This window comes from Xylaria bambusicola (genome assembly GCF_022495145.1).
Source record: "Xylaria bambusicola strain CBS 139988 unplaced genomic scaffold F5B22scaffold_1, whole genome shotgun sequence".
Classification (NCBI taxonomy): domain Eukaryota; kingdom Fungi; phylum Ascomycota; class Sordariomycetes; order Xylariales; family Xylariaceae; genus Xylaria; species Xylaria bambusicola.
This window is the reverse complement of record NW_025953554.1, coordinates 2,162,668-2,177,174: the sequence shown is the minus strand read 5'-3', so window position 1 is coordinate 2,177,174 and position 14,507 is coordinate 2,162,668. Positions and strand designations below refer to the sequence as shown.

Sequence of the window (14,507 nt, the reverse complement as noted above, 5' to 3'; positions counted from 1 at the left end):
CACCCCCCCGGAATCTACAAATTCTGGTCGTGGGATCGAGCCGCGTCGGCCATTCTTAACAGCACAATCCTGCTTGTACCAGGTATGATAATACATTGCGAGACTGCCTACGCTGTCTAGTTAGGTTAGGGACCTGCTGGAGCCTCGTATAAAAAGTATTTTAGGCTCTAGCCCTGCTTTGATCGTAGGGTCCCTATCTAGTAGGTAGGTGGGAAGAGAGTGTAGACGCCCATATTACTTGCTACTGGGTAATGAGTTGCCAAGTTCAGAATATATGTAATCGTGACTATTATTACCATTATTTGCTAGTGGGATGATAGTCACGTCAGCCAGGTTTGGGGGCATCGGTATCTGCATGTGCAAGGCTCTGATAGGGAGATGGTAGCAAGGTGTGTGCAAGTAGCTGAGGTGTTCAAATGTAGGCAATCCTGCCACCCCAAAATCCCCAACCCAGCCAGCCACTGTACAGTACATGGCATTCGCCATGATCGGCAGCTATTCACGGTAGTTTACAGCCTACACTTTGGACAGATAATAGACTATCCAGACAGGCTATAGTTTAGTTCAGCCAGGCAACAAGTAGAGGCTTGGCCTCATTAAAATAAGAGATTTTGGGGGTTAGGTCTTCCTTGCCCCTTTCCGTTTTCCTTTTTCTTAAATGAATTAGTTGTTTGCAGGACACGGAGTCCCTGTATTTGGTGATCGAAGTGCCATTATTGGTGCCTGGATAGCAGGAGGAGCAGCTACGGAGCCAACGACATTCGTCCAGTGTGACGACAGCGACATCCAAGCTGACAATGTCAAGGGATCGTTGTCTCAGGGTTGGGGTGCCTTTCTGACGAGATACGGCGGTAGGCTTACACGTGTACTGAAATCCGTAGAATCTGTAGGTAATTCCATATGCTACGGCTTACGAAGTAGTCGGATTGTATGATAGGAGTCCGGCAACAAATATAGCGAGACATGGCTTGGCTTGGCCAACACTTGGCCATCCACTCGGTACTAACAGATCAGGCACTAATAACAAGTACCTACTGGCTGGCCACGACAATCAATCAATCGATGAATCAATCAAATACGGCAAGCCGGCCCTGCAGGCAACGCGAATCACGTTTTTCCCCAGACTGCCCAGATACGCCGACGCTTTTCGTGCCCACTCGCTGGCATCAGACTCACACGCTGTACCTCCCACAATCCCAGCCAGGCATTACCTACTACGTATCGTCACTTTTGATCGTAATCAATTACGCACAGAAGAGGTACAGATCTCGCTTTAGATCGTACCTAGTGTAATGTACGCGCAGCGCCCTTCATGTACACCTATAATTTCAGGGGCGTGGCCAAGGGATGTCGGGATATGCCTATATATATAAGGATTCTTGTGGGATACAAGTTGTCTACATTAGGTACTTACATAGGCACTACCGTAGCGGAATGGCCCTCGACGTAGGTAAAAGGTACATTGAGGTAATCTAGTACAGGGAAGGAAAGTTGTAACTGGAAACACCGAACCTTAGCCCCCAAACCCGCCCCTAGGTACTTTTCCTGCGTACCAAACACGTAATCCGAGGTGTTACCGCTGGCAGTAGGTAACATGCATATACTTAGTAACAGTCACCCAAGGCAAATTACGAACATTGAAGATTGATACACCAGACGACGTACACGCCTTCAGGCAGTTTGATGCCCTTGAATTACCTTCATATCTCGGAACCTGCTACGTGATCAGCATACCGGTACACCACAATACAAATCAAGTTTAGCTATTCAATAACGACGGCCTTGTGACAGAGCCTCGATCGGTGCTTGACCACATCGCAGTGCTCAATATACCACGCTACCTAGCTTACATACCGAGTTCATTTTGAGATTGACTCACTCTTGTTTGGGGCTCTGGGCTCTAGGATCTGGGATCTAGGTGGGCATACACATCCCGTCCTGTCCGTCTTGTCCGTCTTGTCCCAGGCAGGTCTTGTAGTGTGTGCACGACACCTACTATACATAAGCATATGTATATACACTAGTGTAAGCGAGAACATCCTGATCTTTCCGGTGTTACTAGGACCAAACCGCGTGTTTCCAACAAACAGAGGGGGGAGGGAAGGAGAAGTAGGCATCCTGCTTGTTTCAACAAGCCCTTTACCGCCCTCTGCCAAACATGCTGCACAGACAATACCTACAGGAAGCCGATGCATAATATACCACTACTACTATACTACCGAAGCTGCAGCAAATGCAAACTTGTGGCTCCCTCTGCCGCTGGGGACGCTGGGGAAGGGGGCGATCCGGATAGAACTTCCAAGACGCTCCCCAGACCTGTCAACTATTAAACTCCCGAATTGGAACCAAACTGGAGAAGTGTGGAGAGCCTTAGCACTTTGGAACGCTTCCCCGACACAGGCTCCCCGGGCTGTCCGATCCGCGTGAGGCGGACAGGTTGCTGGTTGGCTGATGCGATGTTATGCCTTTGCTTGCTCGCATCGTATTACCTGCCTAGATAGTTGCCGTGTGAAGTGTACACGAGAGCTTGCGGCATCAGTATGTACGTGTCGCGTGTATAGGTACGTGCTGTGTCGACTACACCGCACTAGGTACCTATATTTCCCTCATTACTGTCCTAGTTTTAGCTATGACATTGTGTCTAAGTATCTATCGCCAGGGAAGGGATGGGCAACAGTGCAATGCGGGCTTCGGGCTGCCTTCCGTCTTGCACCCTGCAACGCGCCGTCAAACCCGACGGGAATGCGTAATTTGGGGACATTGACTATGCCAGTCACCCGTCCCAGTCAGCCTACCACCTGAGATAGCAGCAGACAGGAGGCGGTGTGTGTAAAGCGAGCAATGCCCGTGCACCCAGATCTATTCGCAACGGGCGGGCGGGCGGGCGGATCAATGGCTCTATCTGCGCGGGAAGGATTGTTCGAAAGAATATTCCATGCATGATACCTAACATTGAAGAGTGGGCTCTGTGATAAAAGGCGAAAATCAGGATCTCGCCGAAACCAGGCCTTGTCCTTCCTAACCTAGCGTAGGTAAGTAACTAATCTGGTCAACAACAAGATGTTCTTACGTCGGCCTTGTTCCCCTTTGTGGGCGAAATTGTCGTATGCCACTCATTCCTCGGCAGAAGACTCTTCGTCTTGCTTATGCTGCTCGTTTCAGGCTTACTAGTGTACTCAGCAAGGTAAAATATATTATAGTACTACACCAGGAATCCTGCATTATCCTCACGATCCCGAGCTCCGAGACCAAGAGCAACTAGACGATGGTACCTATCCTTCCTGACGAAATGAATCGACATGCCTGTGGATGTTCGTGCACGCATTGTGTTGCAGTAATTACTTATTCTACACTACACTGCCTCCCTCGTCTCGTTACACCACCGCAAACCCATACCAGCCTTGAGGCGACGACAGCGACCTACTGTACCTAGTCATGTCTCGGTGCTTCTCTCGCGCTCTCCATGGGTCCCATGAGCACGTCAAACAGCAAAGGGCAAAATGGAAAAGAGAGCGAAAAGCGCCGGGCTTGCCTCACACGTGGCGAAGGGCTCGACGGGAGGATCGGGGTCGTATCCGCTCCTGGGGTATTTCCTAAAAGAGACACAGCTGATTTCCCTGCTATCCAGATAGGGTATCATTCCCCCACGTCTCCTTTCTCTTCTCATGTTTCAATCCTTTGGATTGTGGTCGAAACAAAACTTGCCATCGTCAGATTCCACATCACTGTAGACCCCACGTCGTCTGAGCACTATTTCCAGCTGAAATCACCCCCTCATCTAACATTTCCCGCCTTACGTTTCTTATTCGCAGGACGCTGATGGCCAATGTTGAACAACGCATCATCTCCCTTTCCATGCCATCGTCAGGGGTTGTGGGGTTACATTCAAAGGACCCCCAGACGCAGGAGACACCTTGATGCCCCATATCCAACAGCCCGTTTGACCCGTGTCATCGGGAATCGCCCCCACGATACGTTTTTCTTCTTTGTCCCTGGCTGGAAACCTGCATTCGTGAGCCATAAAAGCAGCCCAGCACTCGGACATCAACACCCAACTCGACGTCTTATTCACACTAGTGGGTTATGCTTACTCAATGCTACTCATCGCACTTATGTCCCTATATATATTATATATATTCAGGGGCGAAGTTGCGGTGTGTCTGCTGTTCAACCTGCAAGCTGCAGTTTGAGAATAGCGGTAGGTCAAGCTTAACACAACTGCAAGCACCTGTGTTTGACCTCGTTGCCTACTCTATTGTACTCTGACAAGAGACTTTTTTTTTCATTTCGTTTACTCGGCTCTTGTCCTACGCCCGTAACTCGGGTATGCAGACGACACTCTTTTTAAATAACTCACTCTGTACCTACATGCTCCCCTACCCAGCGCCCATAAAGAAGGCCCTTCACTACCGATGAGGCATCATTCCCGGCGGTAAAAGCTGAGCTTCGGTGTAGCAGTTATAAGTGATTGGTGGGCGAAGCAACTAGGTAGGCTACTTAAGCAGTTTCAGCCTGACTCATCTGGCTATCTCTTTGGCCCGCGTACAGCGAATGAACGTTGCGTAGCGACTCGTGAACGCTACGGTCCTGCTTACATCGCCTAAGCTGATGACGATAATGATGCTGCCTGCCTGCCTGCCTGACTGACTGACTGACACCAGACGGAGTAGGTAACAGGCACGACAACATCTCTGACACGAAAAGTGGTTACATTAGAAATAGAGAGAAAGAAAGAAAAAAAAAGCCCCTGCTCGCCTTGTATGATGTGATCTAGCTAATTACCCAGCTTTACCGTAGTACGGTTCGTAAGTACTAAGAATATGAGAGGAAGGATCTCGCTTCTCTCGGCACCTCGCCGTATGTACCGTGGCGTGGTGTACTACTATGTTTAGAAGAGGGATTGTTAGCCGTCAGCAGTTGGTGTGTATCTACGTATAAGAACAGAGTATCTGTCCCCTCTCTATCTTACGAACGAGCGTGAGCGAGAGCTGTCATGTCATCAATCCATCATCCATCCATTCATCCATCCACCAATCAGAAAACTCCCTTGCACTTTTGATTCCGCTTCTCTTGTTCCTTTCATGTCTATTTTCATTGGTCCTTGAGAGGCTAGGTAGGGTATGTGCATCTGATTTCAATACCTCGGCCCGGATGCTCGTTCGTCTTATCTCGACCCGACTGTGTCGGGAAGGAAGCAAGCAAGCATGTTTCGCATGTCTCTTACTTGCGCTCTTCCCAATATGGTGATTGATGGCTTGTTTGCTTGCTGGGTGTGCTCTCGTCTCAGATCATGGGTATACATATCTCCCTTCGTCTTGAGGGTAGTCCGCGTAACATCAGGTGATATCATTAAGTCGTGACCAAGACTTTACACGCCACTATGTAGAGTATATACACGGAGACCATCTGTGCCCCATTCCCGATACGAAATCGATACACCCGTAGACTGTACATGCTTCAAACTCCCGCAATCTCCGTAGTCTTTTCCTCGCGTATCTTCTTTCTCATCTTGTGATTCTTTAGCGCGTTCACAACATCATCGTGTTGGGTCGAGGTCGCCGCGGTCGACGTCGTCCGCTTTGCCCCCTAGAAGGGACCTCGGAGGGTGTCTCTGGGACAGGCGGCGCTTCAACGGACGACACATCTCGACCCTCCATGACACCCGGCCTGTACGCCTTGAAGACCGGCTGTTGTCGCTGCTCTTCCTTCGGCCTTTCATCAGATCGCTGTCCGCTTCCTTGTGCTGAGTCGTCATGTTGTTGCGCTTGTCCTAGTTCCCGGTCCTTTTCAGATTTACGCAGGCCCTGAGGAGCCCAAGTCTGCCGCTTCTCAGCCTTTTCCTTTTCCTTTTTGAAATCTCGAGTTTCTCGCAATTCGTTCTGTACATCAGCGGCTCGTACTGTCTTCGAAATCCGCCGCTTGGCTGTGGGAGATCTGTTGCCCTGTGTGCTGGGACTGCTGCTTTTGGAGCTGGGGAGAGGCAGGCTTGTGCGGCTCCAACGGGGGTTGTCGGCGTCCCTGTCTGACTGCCCGCTTGCTTCGCTCTCCGTCGGTACCGGGATAGAGTAGTTTGCTTGCTCTGCGGGAGAATAGCGCGTGTCCTCGCGGCTGGTCCTGGCGCTGATTCCTGGCATTGGACTAATCTCGCCCGTATTTCGGATGGTCTTGCTACTTGATGCGCGCTTGTTGCGTTCTGGACATTTGTCGGGTGAGTGTGCTTCGTTGCATATTACGCAAAAGACGCCGTGAGAACGCCTGATGCGTGGGTGAACTCGCGGCTTCGTCGGGTCTGGTACCTCCAAGATGTAATCTTCCCTCCGGGGCTTTGGCCGTACTTCGTAGAGTAGCGAGGAGACAACGCTTCCTTGGATCGCTTCATCGGCCTCAATTTGTTTCTATGTACTGTCAGAAAGCTATTCAAATAGAATGAAGCTGTAAATATTCGAGAATGATGTTTATCATAAACACCTCATGTATATTGTGATCATATATGTGTCCAACGAAGCTTCGTTTTTTCTTTCTTTCTTGTGACAATATGTCACCTGTATCCGGTGGATTGCATTTGATCTGGAGACTTACATCTTTGCCAAATGATGGTCCACCCGTGTCCAGTTCAGAAGTATAGCTCGCCCTATTACTGCCTACGATTGGAGGTTTGTCGGACGGTGGTTGTAATCCAGGGGTGCTCGTCTTTGGCGTGAGATCGTTGTCATGGGTTGTTTTTAAGCTACCATCGACAATGTGAAGATTCATCGCATTGTCAGATGTCTTGAATGACACGCGATTCTGCCTTCGGCGAGGTGAATACTCGGCACTGTCGGTGGCCAAGCCCTCAGGCTCATTGGGTGGTGCCCATGATCCGGACTGGCTGCTTCGTTCAACCACAGGACTGACGCGGCGCTTTTCTTTCCGCATAGCAGCAGTCTCGGAGTGTGAGTAAGGTCTGATGGCATGGGCGATTTGTCGCAGTACCTCCTCCGAGGCGGCCAGCATCGCGTTGTTCGGGCCAGGTACCCCGGACTCGTACGTGGTCCCGTGCTTCCTCTGGTATTCCGCTAGCTCGCTGCTCGCTTTTTTGGCCATGGGGAGCAAGTTCTTGAGCTGCTCTAGCAAAGATGCACTGCTCGGTCATACAGGTTAACGACTACCCGTCGCCATTAGGAGAGAGAGCGAACGCCGGTCTTAAAAAAACACGTACGCGCGCGCGTTGTCCTTCATTGTCGCTTCTTCCCATGCGAAAAGCGTTGTCAAGCAATTCACTGTTAATGCTGAGATCTGGAGACTCAGGCGCAAGTCTCTGATGTCTGGTTTGTCTAGAAGATATTTGATCCTTTCTAGGAGGCCCTCTGTGTACAGTTAGTTAGCGAACGAGTAATACCCGAGCAAAGACAATATTTGGTAGCGGCAGCATGAAAAGGTTGACTCGACCGTGTTATTCTCAGCACCACTGGTTTAAGAAAGGGGTAGAAAAAATGTATGTGATATCACATACCTAACGGCGTCATATTTCCTTTAGTTAGTACAGCGAAGCGATCAACTAGGTATTCCATCTTATCGCGAATATAGGTGCACTGTTCCTGTATTTCAACAACCATCCGCTCTCGCTTCCTCTCGTCCTTTCTCTCCATATTTTGGGCAGGCCTGTTTGCGAGCTCGGAGAAGAAATTCAGTAAGCAGGTAAAATTTGATATTTCCATCAAGAAGCTTTGAACCTCATCTGGAGCGCGGCGCATAACTTTGAGGTGATGCCGTAGGTTCGTTGTGAGCTTCACGAGCTCGCCTGTCAGCCAAGAGACGGCGGCTACGGCGGCGCCCGCGGTTGGCGACTCTGCCATGGCCGACTAGCTGACTGCCTTGCAATACAGGCAACAAGCTACAAACCTATTGCAATTGTGCCTGGAGCAAAGTAGGTCGGTGAAATAGAATAATATAGAGAAGGCTGATATTCACAATCAAGTTTAGACTTCGGCAGTTTTGATGAACTTCCCTCGGGAGTAGTTCCTGGTGGATGGTATTTTGTATTGTTTTCATGCTTATTGTCACGTTCCCAGCAGCCTGTTGCTAGGTCATGCGCTCAGAGGTTGTCTCGGGGAAAACCGAAGGGGGCGGCGGGCACTTGATCCCAATTATTCGCTACGACATGCTGCCTGCTACTACACCACTTACATACACCACGGTCGCGGCCCCCGCGCAGCCAACCTACAGCAGAGAGCGACGCAGGGGCTTGTTTTCTTGAGATACTTAGATTTCTGCGCTGATTGGCTATCAGGAGTTCTGATCTATGCAAAGCATTGTTTTGCTTTTGTTTCGACTGGATCCCGAGCGCACGGGCGGGCCATGCAGTAGGGCATAGCTTGGCATAAACAATTAAGTAGGCTCGGAGAACTTCACGATCTAATCATGGATTTTGTACTTCGTTTTCATAAGTGATATGACTCCTCCATAAACACCGAGATCGTGTTGATACTGACAATCGTGCTCAATATCATCAAGGCCGAGGGGCGCCGACAGTGGACGGGACGGCCTCTGGACCCGAAATATACATGATAAGAAATAATAACAATGCGCCTCAAAGCACAGCATACCAATAGAAAGTGCCGAGATATCCACCATCCCGCTTCGCATTAGGACATGAGCTCAACAACGTGAGATCTGCTTGTATCTGCGGTATCCATATAAATCACTTCGATCCTGATCTCTTACTGGCATCCATTGTCTCTAGCATTTCTCTACTAGATGTGATGTCAGACCGCCACACGCTGTCACCTACATACAAATCTTACAGCAAATATGACAGGCTATAATTCCTCGAAGGTTTACTTGGGTCAACATGCACGGACACTAGCTTACCTCGTGGTAAAATGCTTAGGAGTGGATACTGATGCTCTGAAGCTCTGAATTGCCGAGGTACAGCAATCGACGACTCCTCACTCATATGTCCAAACCATCAAAGGAGTAGGTTTAGAAGAGCGACGACTTTCATTTCAAGCTAATCAGTCAATAAGTCAACTGAGATAGCTCTAATAGAAAGGCTTTGATTCTCACACTAACTCAATTACTCAGCAAGTCCACCGAAACATTTTAGTAAATTGAGGGGAGATAGCACCAGGGTAAAAGCAGCTCTTTTAAGATCCATTGCAGCCTGGAATCGATTACTTCAACAACAGAATTACCCCGCGCAGCTTTGCGACAGGAAAAAGGAAGAGGGACAATTCGACGCTATCACAACAATCAAAGATATGGCATCGCCTCAAAACATACCCATAGTGCTCTACCACTATGATCTCTCGCCTTACGCCAAGCGACTCAGATGGTATCTAAACCTGCGCAAGATCCCATACTCGCAATGCGTAAGTCTCACGGGCTACAAATTTACATATATATCACAGTTCCCCTGCGCCATGTCCTTCAAAAGTTCACGCCCCAAACTACAGAGAGAGACCAAGCGACTAACCCGTGAATGAAAAGATCCAACCTCGTATCATGCCGCGTCCAGACTTGTCCCTTCTGGGCGTCTCCTACCGGCGGATCCCCGTCCTCGCCATCGGGAAAGACGTCTATCTGGACACGCGCCTCATCATCCAGAAGCTCGAGACGCTGTTCCCGCCCAGCGCCGCACACCCGGGCATCAGCGGCGTCGCGGCGGGGAGGCCCGAGCACAGTGCGCTGGAGGACCTGATCTCGCAGCGCACGATCGAGGGGGACCTCTTCGGGTCCGGCGTGCAATGTTTCCCAGCGTCCCGGTTCGCCTCGGACGCGGCGCTCCTGCGTGACCGCACCGCGCTGTTCACGAACGCCGACCCGACTAAAGACGACGACGGCGGGGAAAGCGCCGCCACGCCATCGCCGCTGTCCGCCGAGGTCATGGACAAGAAGCGACCCGCCGCGGTAGCCGTCGTACGCAGATGGGTGCGCTGGCTCGAGGAGGGTTTACTTGCCGACGGAAGGGACTGGATCCTGGACTCGAATGGGCACGGCGCCGGGCCCTCGCTCGCGGATCTCGAGGCCATCTGGGTGTTGATGTGGGTTTCTGCCGCGCTGCCGTCTGACATCCTCGAGTCGGCGCCCAAGGTCGCGGCGTGGCTGGAGCGGTTCAAGGGCGCCGTGAAAGCAGCTGCGGAAGATGGCCCTGCGTTGAAAGGCGAGGAGGCGGCGAAACTACTCCTCGCGTCCTCGTTTGCGGAGCCGGAGGGCGAGGAGGTCCGGCAAGCGGGGCTGGTCAAGGGCCGGCCCGTGAAGATGTGGCCTACGGACTACGGTTCTGCACATAAGGATGCTGGCAGGCTCGTCGCGGCCGATGATAAGGAGTTCGTCATTGAGAGCAAAGGGCAGTTGGGCAGTGTCAGGATACATGCGCCGAGATACGGGTTTACGATATCTGCAGACGAGGGAAATGTGGCGTCTCAGTTGTAGGGTCTCATATCTTTAAGCGTGGATATATAGAACCTAAGAGTTTGCCTTTACCTATATACGCCTATAGTGATTTGTTCAAGTGAAATCTAGAGAGCAGATGATTTATTCGCACAAGCGTGCCAATTGAAGCATTATGAACATATGAGACATGATCTGCTAGCTCCATTCTAAACTGAAAAAAAAAAGGCTTATGGGAGTGAAGTTTCTGTTGGTAGAAAGAATACCTTGAGAGCCTCCTTCCACTGGAACAGGGAATGTGATTAGTAAACATATATATATACTTAAGTACTAACCTCAATTTAATAAGCTCTTAAGGTTTCGGAAGACGCGTGTCAGGTTTAAGTCTAAGTATTTGATAGTTCTGCGTCTAAAATACGACGAGGAAAGTTTGACAAATGCGCAGTGTCGACAAATCATGATCTCCTGAATTGCTCGTAAAAGAAAGTTGACTTAACGCTCTGAGTACACGATACGTGCCAGTTTGGTCAAACAAGTAAAACGCGTTGGGGTCTTAGTATTGATTGACACGTACCTAGATAATGAAGGTATTTCGGCTTTGGTTGGCCGGTGATCTGTTAACTCCGAAGAACTGAACTCGAAGCTCGCAATCTGCCGCCCGGGAAACCTTCCCTTCTCTTATTACCGATCCACTTTTGCCGACCATGTCGCGCGATGACGACAACGGCTGAAGTCTCTTGGGTGGCACTGAATGCCACCTTATGATGCACAACCCTGCTCGTACCATTCGAGAAACGCCGTGGGCAGTTCGAAAGACAACTGGCGAACGGGGATCTCATTCAATTTTGTCTGTGAACAGAGAGAATACTGCCATAGGCAAGGGGATAGACAAGAGATGTGTTCGATGTGGATGCTTCGCGGTGTGCAAGGTAGGTAGTGAATATTACTACCTAATGTATGCGTACTCTAATGTACTGTAGTCTGTAAGTTAAGTAGGTACATATGTAGGTAGGTATGTGATGCTAGAGAGGCAGAGACAGCGAGAGCATGTTTCTCTAAAAACCCCGGACTCGCTTCCCCGTTGCACGTACTACAGTATTAGTGATCCCATGTTGGCCCCATGTTGGCCTGTTAAGCGACATAAGCTTTGAGGCACCGTCACAGAGCATTTAGCGGGGAAGGATGGTGGACGTGCTGCAGCTGCAGGGTGTTGCGTCATCAGGGAGAGAGACAAAGAGAGAGAGTGGCCTGGGCCTCTGTTCATGCTCATACTTATCTCTTACCCATGGACGGTGGGAGGGAGGAAAAAGGAGGGTTGCGATTAATAAGCAGGTCGAACCTGTCTGTGCAATTGTTTATTTACATGTCCACTTACGGGGCTCGATCTTGACATCTGAAGGTTGACAGATGTCGCTAGCAAAAGACGATCTCGACTGCTGGCATGGTCTAACCGTCCAGATGTGTGGACCCTTTGACTAGAGGACGATTATCCGAGGGCCGTAGTAGCTCGGTAGTGTTGGTAGGTGAGTTCTATGTATGTATGAGGCTTCGAATGTGATTCTACTACCAGATACTACTACCTCCTCGCTACTGTAGTCTACCACCGTAGTGCTTCCGTCCCGGGTGGTGCTTGTGGTGGTGGTGGTAGGTAGTCTGTCTGCGGAGAACGGGTGAATGACCGTAGTCGAGATTATTGGCGGAATGGCGATCGCACAGTTCGTCAAGCCCTGGCCAACACTGGGTGAGTACCTCGTGGGGCCCGCTTTAAAAGAAATGACGTAACGTTGTCTCGACGTAATCCTTGCCCGCCAGCACTAGGAACACCACACTACGAACGGAGCCAGCCAGGCGAGCCAGACAATTCAGTCTCACACATCCCTCTTTGTCTCCCCCTTGTTCACTGACTATCTGCTGTTCATTGTGCGGCAAGGACAAAGGAGCAATCGGGATGTTGGTATTGTGTGTGGAGTATGGGCAGAGTATGGGGTAGTCGAGCATACCTTGCTTACAGTATGTGGTGAACCTATTGTGCAACCGATGCTGCGCGTGCACGCTACACTAGTGCATCGATTGGAACCAAGATGGAGGCATACCGTTGACCTCATCAGGCTAGGAGATTACACTACGTAGTACATACTATGAAGTATACTAACTTGGGAACTCTACATACATACATAGTCGGGCGCACCCACTATCGCCGAAATCTCGTCGAGGCGACAAAGGATGGATTGAAAGGCGAGAAGGATCCCCATCGTATGAGCAGCTGTACATAGTAAGTAAGTAAATGATCATTATCAATCAGGACGCACCGACACTTCCCCCCTTGCAGCTGGGTGGCCGGGATGCGTTTACTGTCTTGCGTTCTGATACGCCTTTTTCCTTTGGTGTGTCGATTTCTCATTTGTCAGACACGCGGTCTAGAAGAACTGGCAAAGAATCACGACTCCACCGCCAATAAGTACAACTCAGTCGTCAGCCAGTCCTGTAGGAAGATAGGTGCCGGACGGTAGGAGGATTGCGGGTGGAGAACCTTTTGCGACGTGAATTCCAGGCTGTAAGGTTTTTTTTTTTTTTTTTTTTTTTTTTCCTTTCTTCTCCAAATTCTCTTACTTTACATACCTAGTAGGTACTTCCTCCCTTGCGACTCATGGCACCACACACGCTGTCTGATTTGAACTCCCCGGTCGCTAAATTTGCCACGTTCGAAATAGAGGCGGGACTCAGTCTCAAAGGAGACAAGTGCTGCTTGACTCTGGCAGCCACGAAGTGATCAGGAATCGACTGACTCTATCTAACCCGGGTTGGACACACCTCAACTACCAATAGGAGGGAGAATTGGGTGCTTTTGTCCTGCCGCTTTTATGCTAGTGTCTTCTTTGGCTTGTCGAACCGTTGGAATCGCGATCACCTCGAACGCGCTGACCAATGGCTACACCCTCGCCTCGCTATCATTGGCCCGGTGGCGGTAATCTTTGTCGTTTCATCACGATCTCTCTCTGTTGCGTTGCTGATAAATGACCGGATGAACACTACCTTCCTACAAACTTACATATATGCAGTATCTAGGTAACATAGAATATCAGCATAGGTTTTAGAGATGTCGAGTATTACTAGAGCTGAGAGGATATCATGGTCTCTTGTGAATACCAGTAGTAAGTACCTAGGCATCTACTACTTGACAAAGATCTATCACTTTTATGTATCTGTAGGTATATACCTGCGTCTGCTTTCTACTGTAGTACAGGCCTACTATGTACATAGCCTATACCGATGCTCATCACATCACCCGTGATGGAGTGATGATTGAAGAGTCAAGATTGTGACACGACGGGACACCCATTGTCTGCCCTACTGTAATAGTGTACCGCAAACAGTGTTGAGAGATTCGTAAATTCACTTTTTGAAGTTTGAAATGCATTGAGTCCAGGGCTCAGTTCAGTTCCTCGCCTTCAAGGTTGTGGTGCGAAGGAGTGGCGTCATCGGCTGCTTACTCTATCTTTTTTTCCCTCTTTTCTCCCTTCTTCCCTTTGATCAGACTCGCTAGTGCCATAACTACACTATAGGTAGGTCTAATGAGCGCGTAGTAGACAAGTCTATATCTCGACATCCCTTCTAGAACACGGCTAAACCACCTTTCATTCAGGACTTACAGAACGTATGCTCCATCGACGAGGCCGAGTTTGTTTTCACTTTTGAGAGCGGTACTAAGCAGCGCCGCCGGCTAGGTGGTGGATACCAGGCTCTGACCAGGCACATTGCTCCGTGAATCTGACTCCGCTAGAGTGTCTACTTAAGTACCTACAGTAGGTATTCCACCAAAGTCTTGAGGTAATACCTACCTAGAAGGTACATATCTACCCAACAGAACAACCTTGCGTTCTCTCTCAAGCATACATTAGGTAAGTAGATACCTAGGTATTAACGTGGAGAGAAGAAAGGTTGCTTGGAAAACCGAAAACCTACGCCCGTACAATGGGTCAACTACTCATCTATATATATATAATATAGATGTAATGTAAGTATGAGGTTCGTAGGCAGGTGCCAGAATCTACCTAGAGGTATCAGCAGAGAATCGTCCGACAGTGAATGCCTCCAAGCTATTAATCCAGGTACTATAGTACCCAAGTACTTACTAT

General features: G+C 49.7%; 2 protein-coding genes across 2 annotated transcripts; one reads left to right on the top strand and one right to left on the bottom strand.

Annotated features, from left to right (window-relative positions):
• Positions 1 to 5,439: 5,439 nt before the first annotated feature.
• On the bottom strand, positions 5,440 to 7,718 carry F5B22DRAFT_30197 (uncharacterized protein). The gene is made up of 4 exons (XM_047970534.1): positions 7,498 to 7,718; positions 7,199 to 7,346; positions 6,580 to 7,120; positions 5,440 to 6,395 (listed from the first exon to the last, which is right to left on the bottom strand). The coding sequence occupies exons 2-4, from the start codon at positions 7,216 to 7,218 to the stop codon at positions 5,529 to 5,531; spliced, it is 1,428 nt and encodes a 475-aa protein (XP_047836685.1). The 5' UTR covers positions 7,219 to 7,346; positions 7,498 to 7,718; the 3' UTR covers positions 5,440 to 5,528.
• A 1,214-nt stretch (positions 7,719 to 8,932) lies between these two features.
• Positions 8,933 to 10,444, top strand: F5B22DRAFT_30105 (glutathione S-transferase). The gene is made up of 2 exons (XM_047970526.1): positions 8,933 to 9,350; positions 9,469 to 10,444. Exons 1-2 carry the CDS (start codon positions 9,240 to 9,242, stop codon positions 10,411 to 10,413), a joined length of 1,056 nt encoding a protein of 351 aa, XP_047836684.1. The 5' UTR covers positions 8,933 to 9,239; the 3' UTR covers positions 10,414 to 10,444.
• The last annotated feature ends 4,063 nt before the right edge of the window (positions 10,445 to 14,507 follow it).

Coding starts and splice junctions, on each gene's coding strand:
- F5B22DRAFT_30197 (XM_047970534.1), bottom strand. CDS start 7,218: ATGAAGGACAACGCGCGCGC. Junction 7,121..7,198: donor ATGAAGGACAACGCGCGCGC/GTACGTGTTTTT, acceptor ATGACCGAGCAG/TGCATCTTTGCTAGAGCAGC. Junction 6,396..6,579: donor GACCATCATTTGGCAAAGAT/GTAAGTCTCCAG, acceptor GACAGTACATAG/AAACAAATTGAGGCCGATGA.
- F5B22DRAFT_30105 (XM_047970526.1), top strand. CDS start 9,240: ATGGCATCGCCTCAAAACATACCCATAGTGCTCTACCACTATGATCTC. Junction 9,351..9,468: donor AGATCCCATACTCGCAATGC/GTAAGTCTCACG, acceptor GTGAATGAAAAG/ATCCAACCTCGTATCATGCC.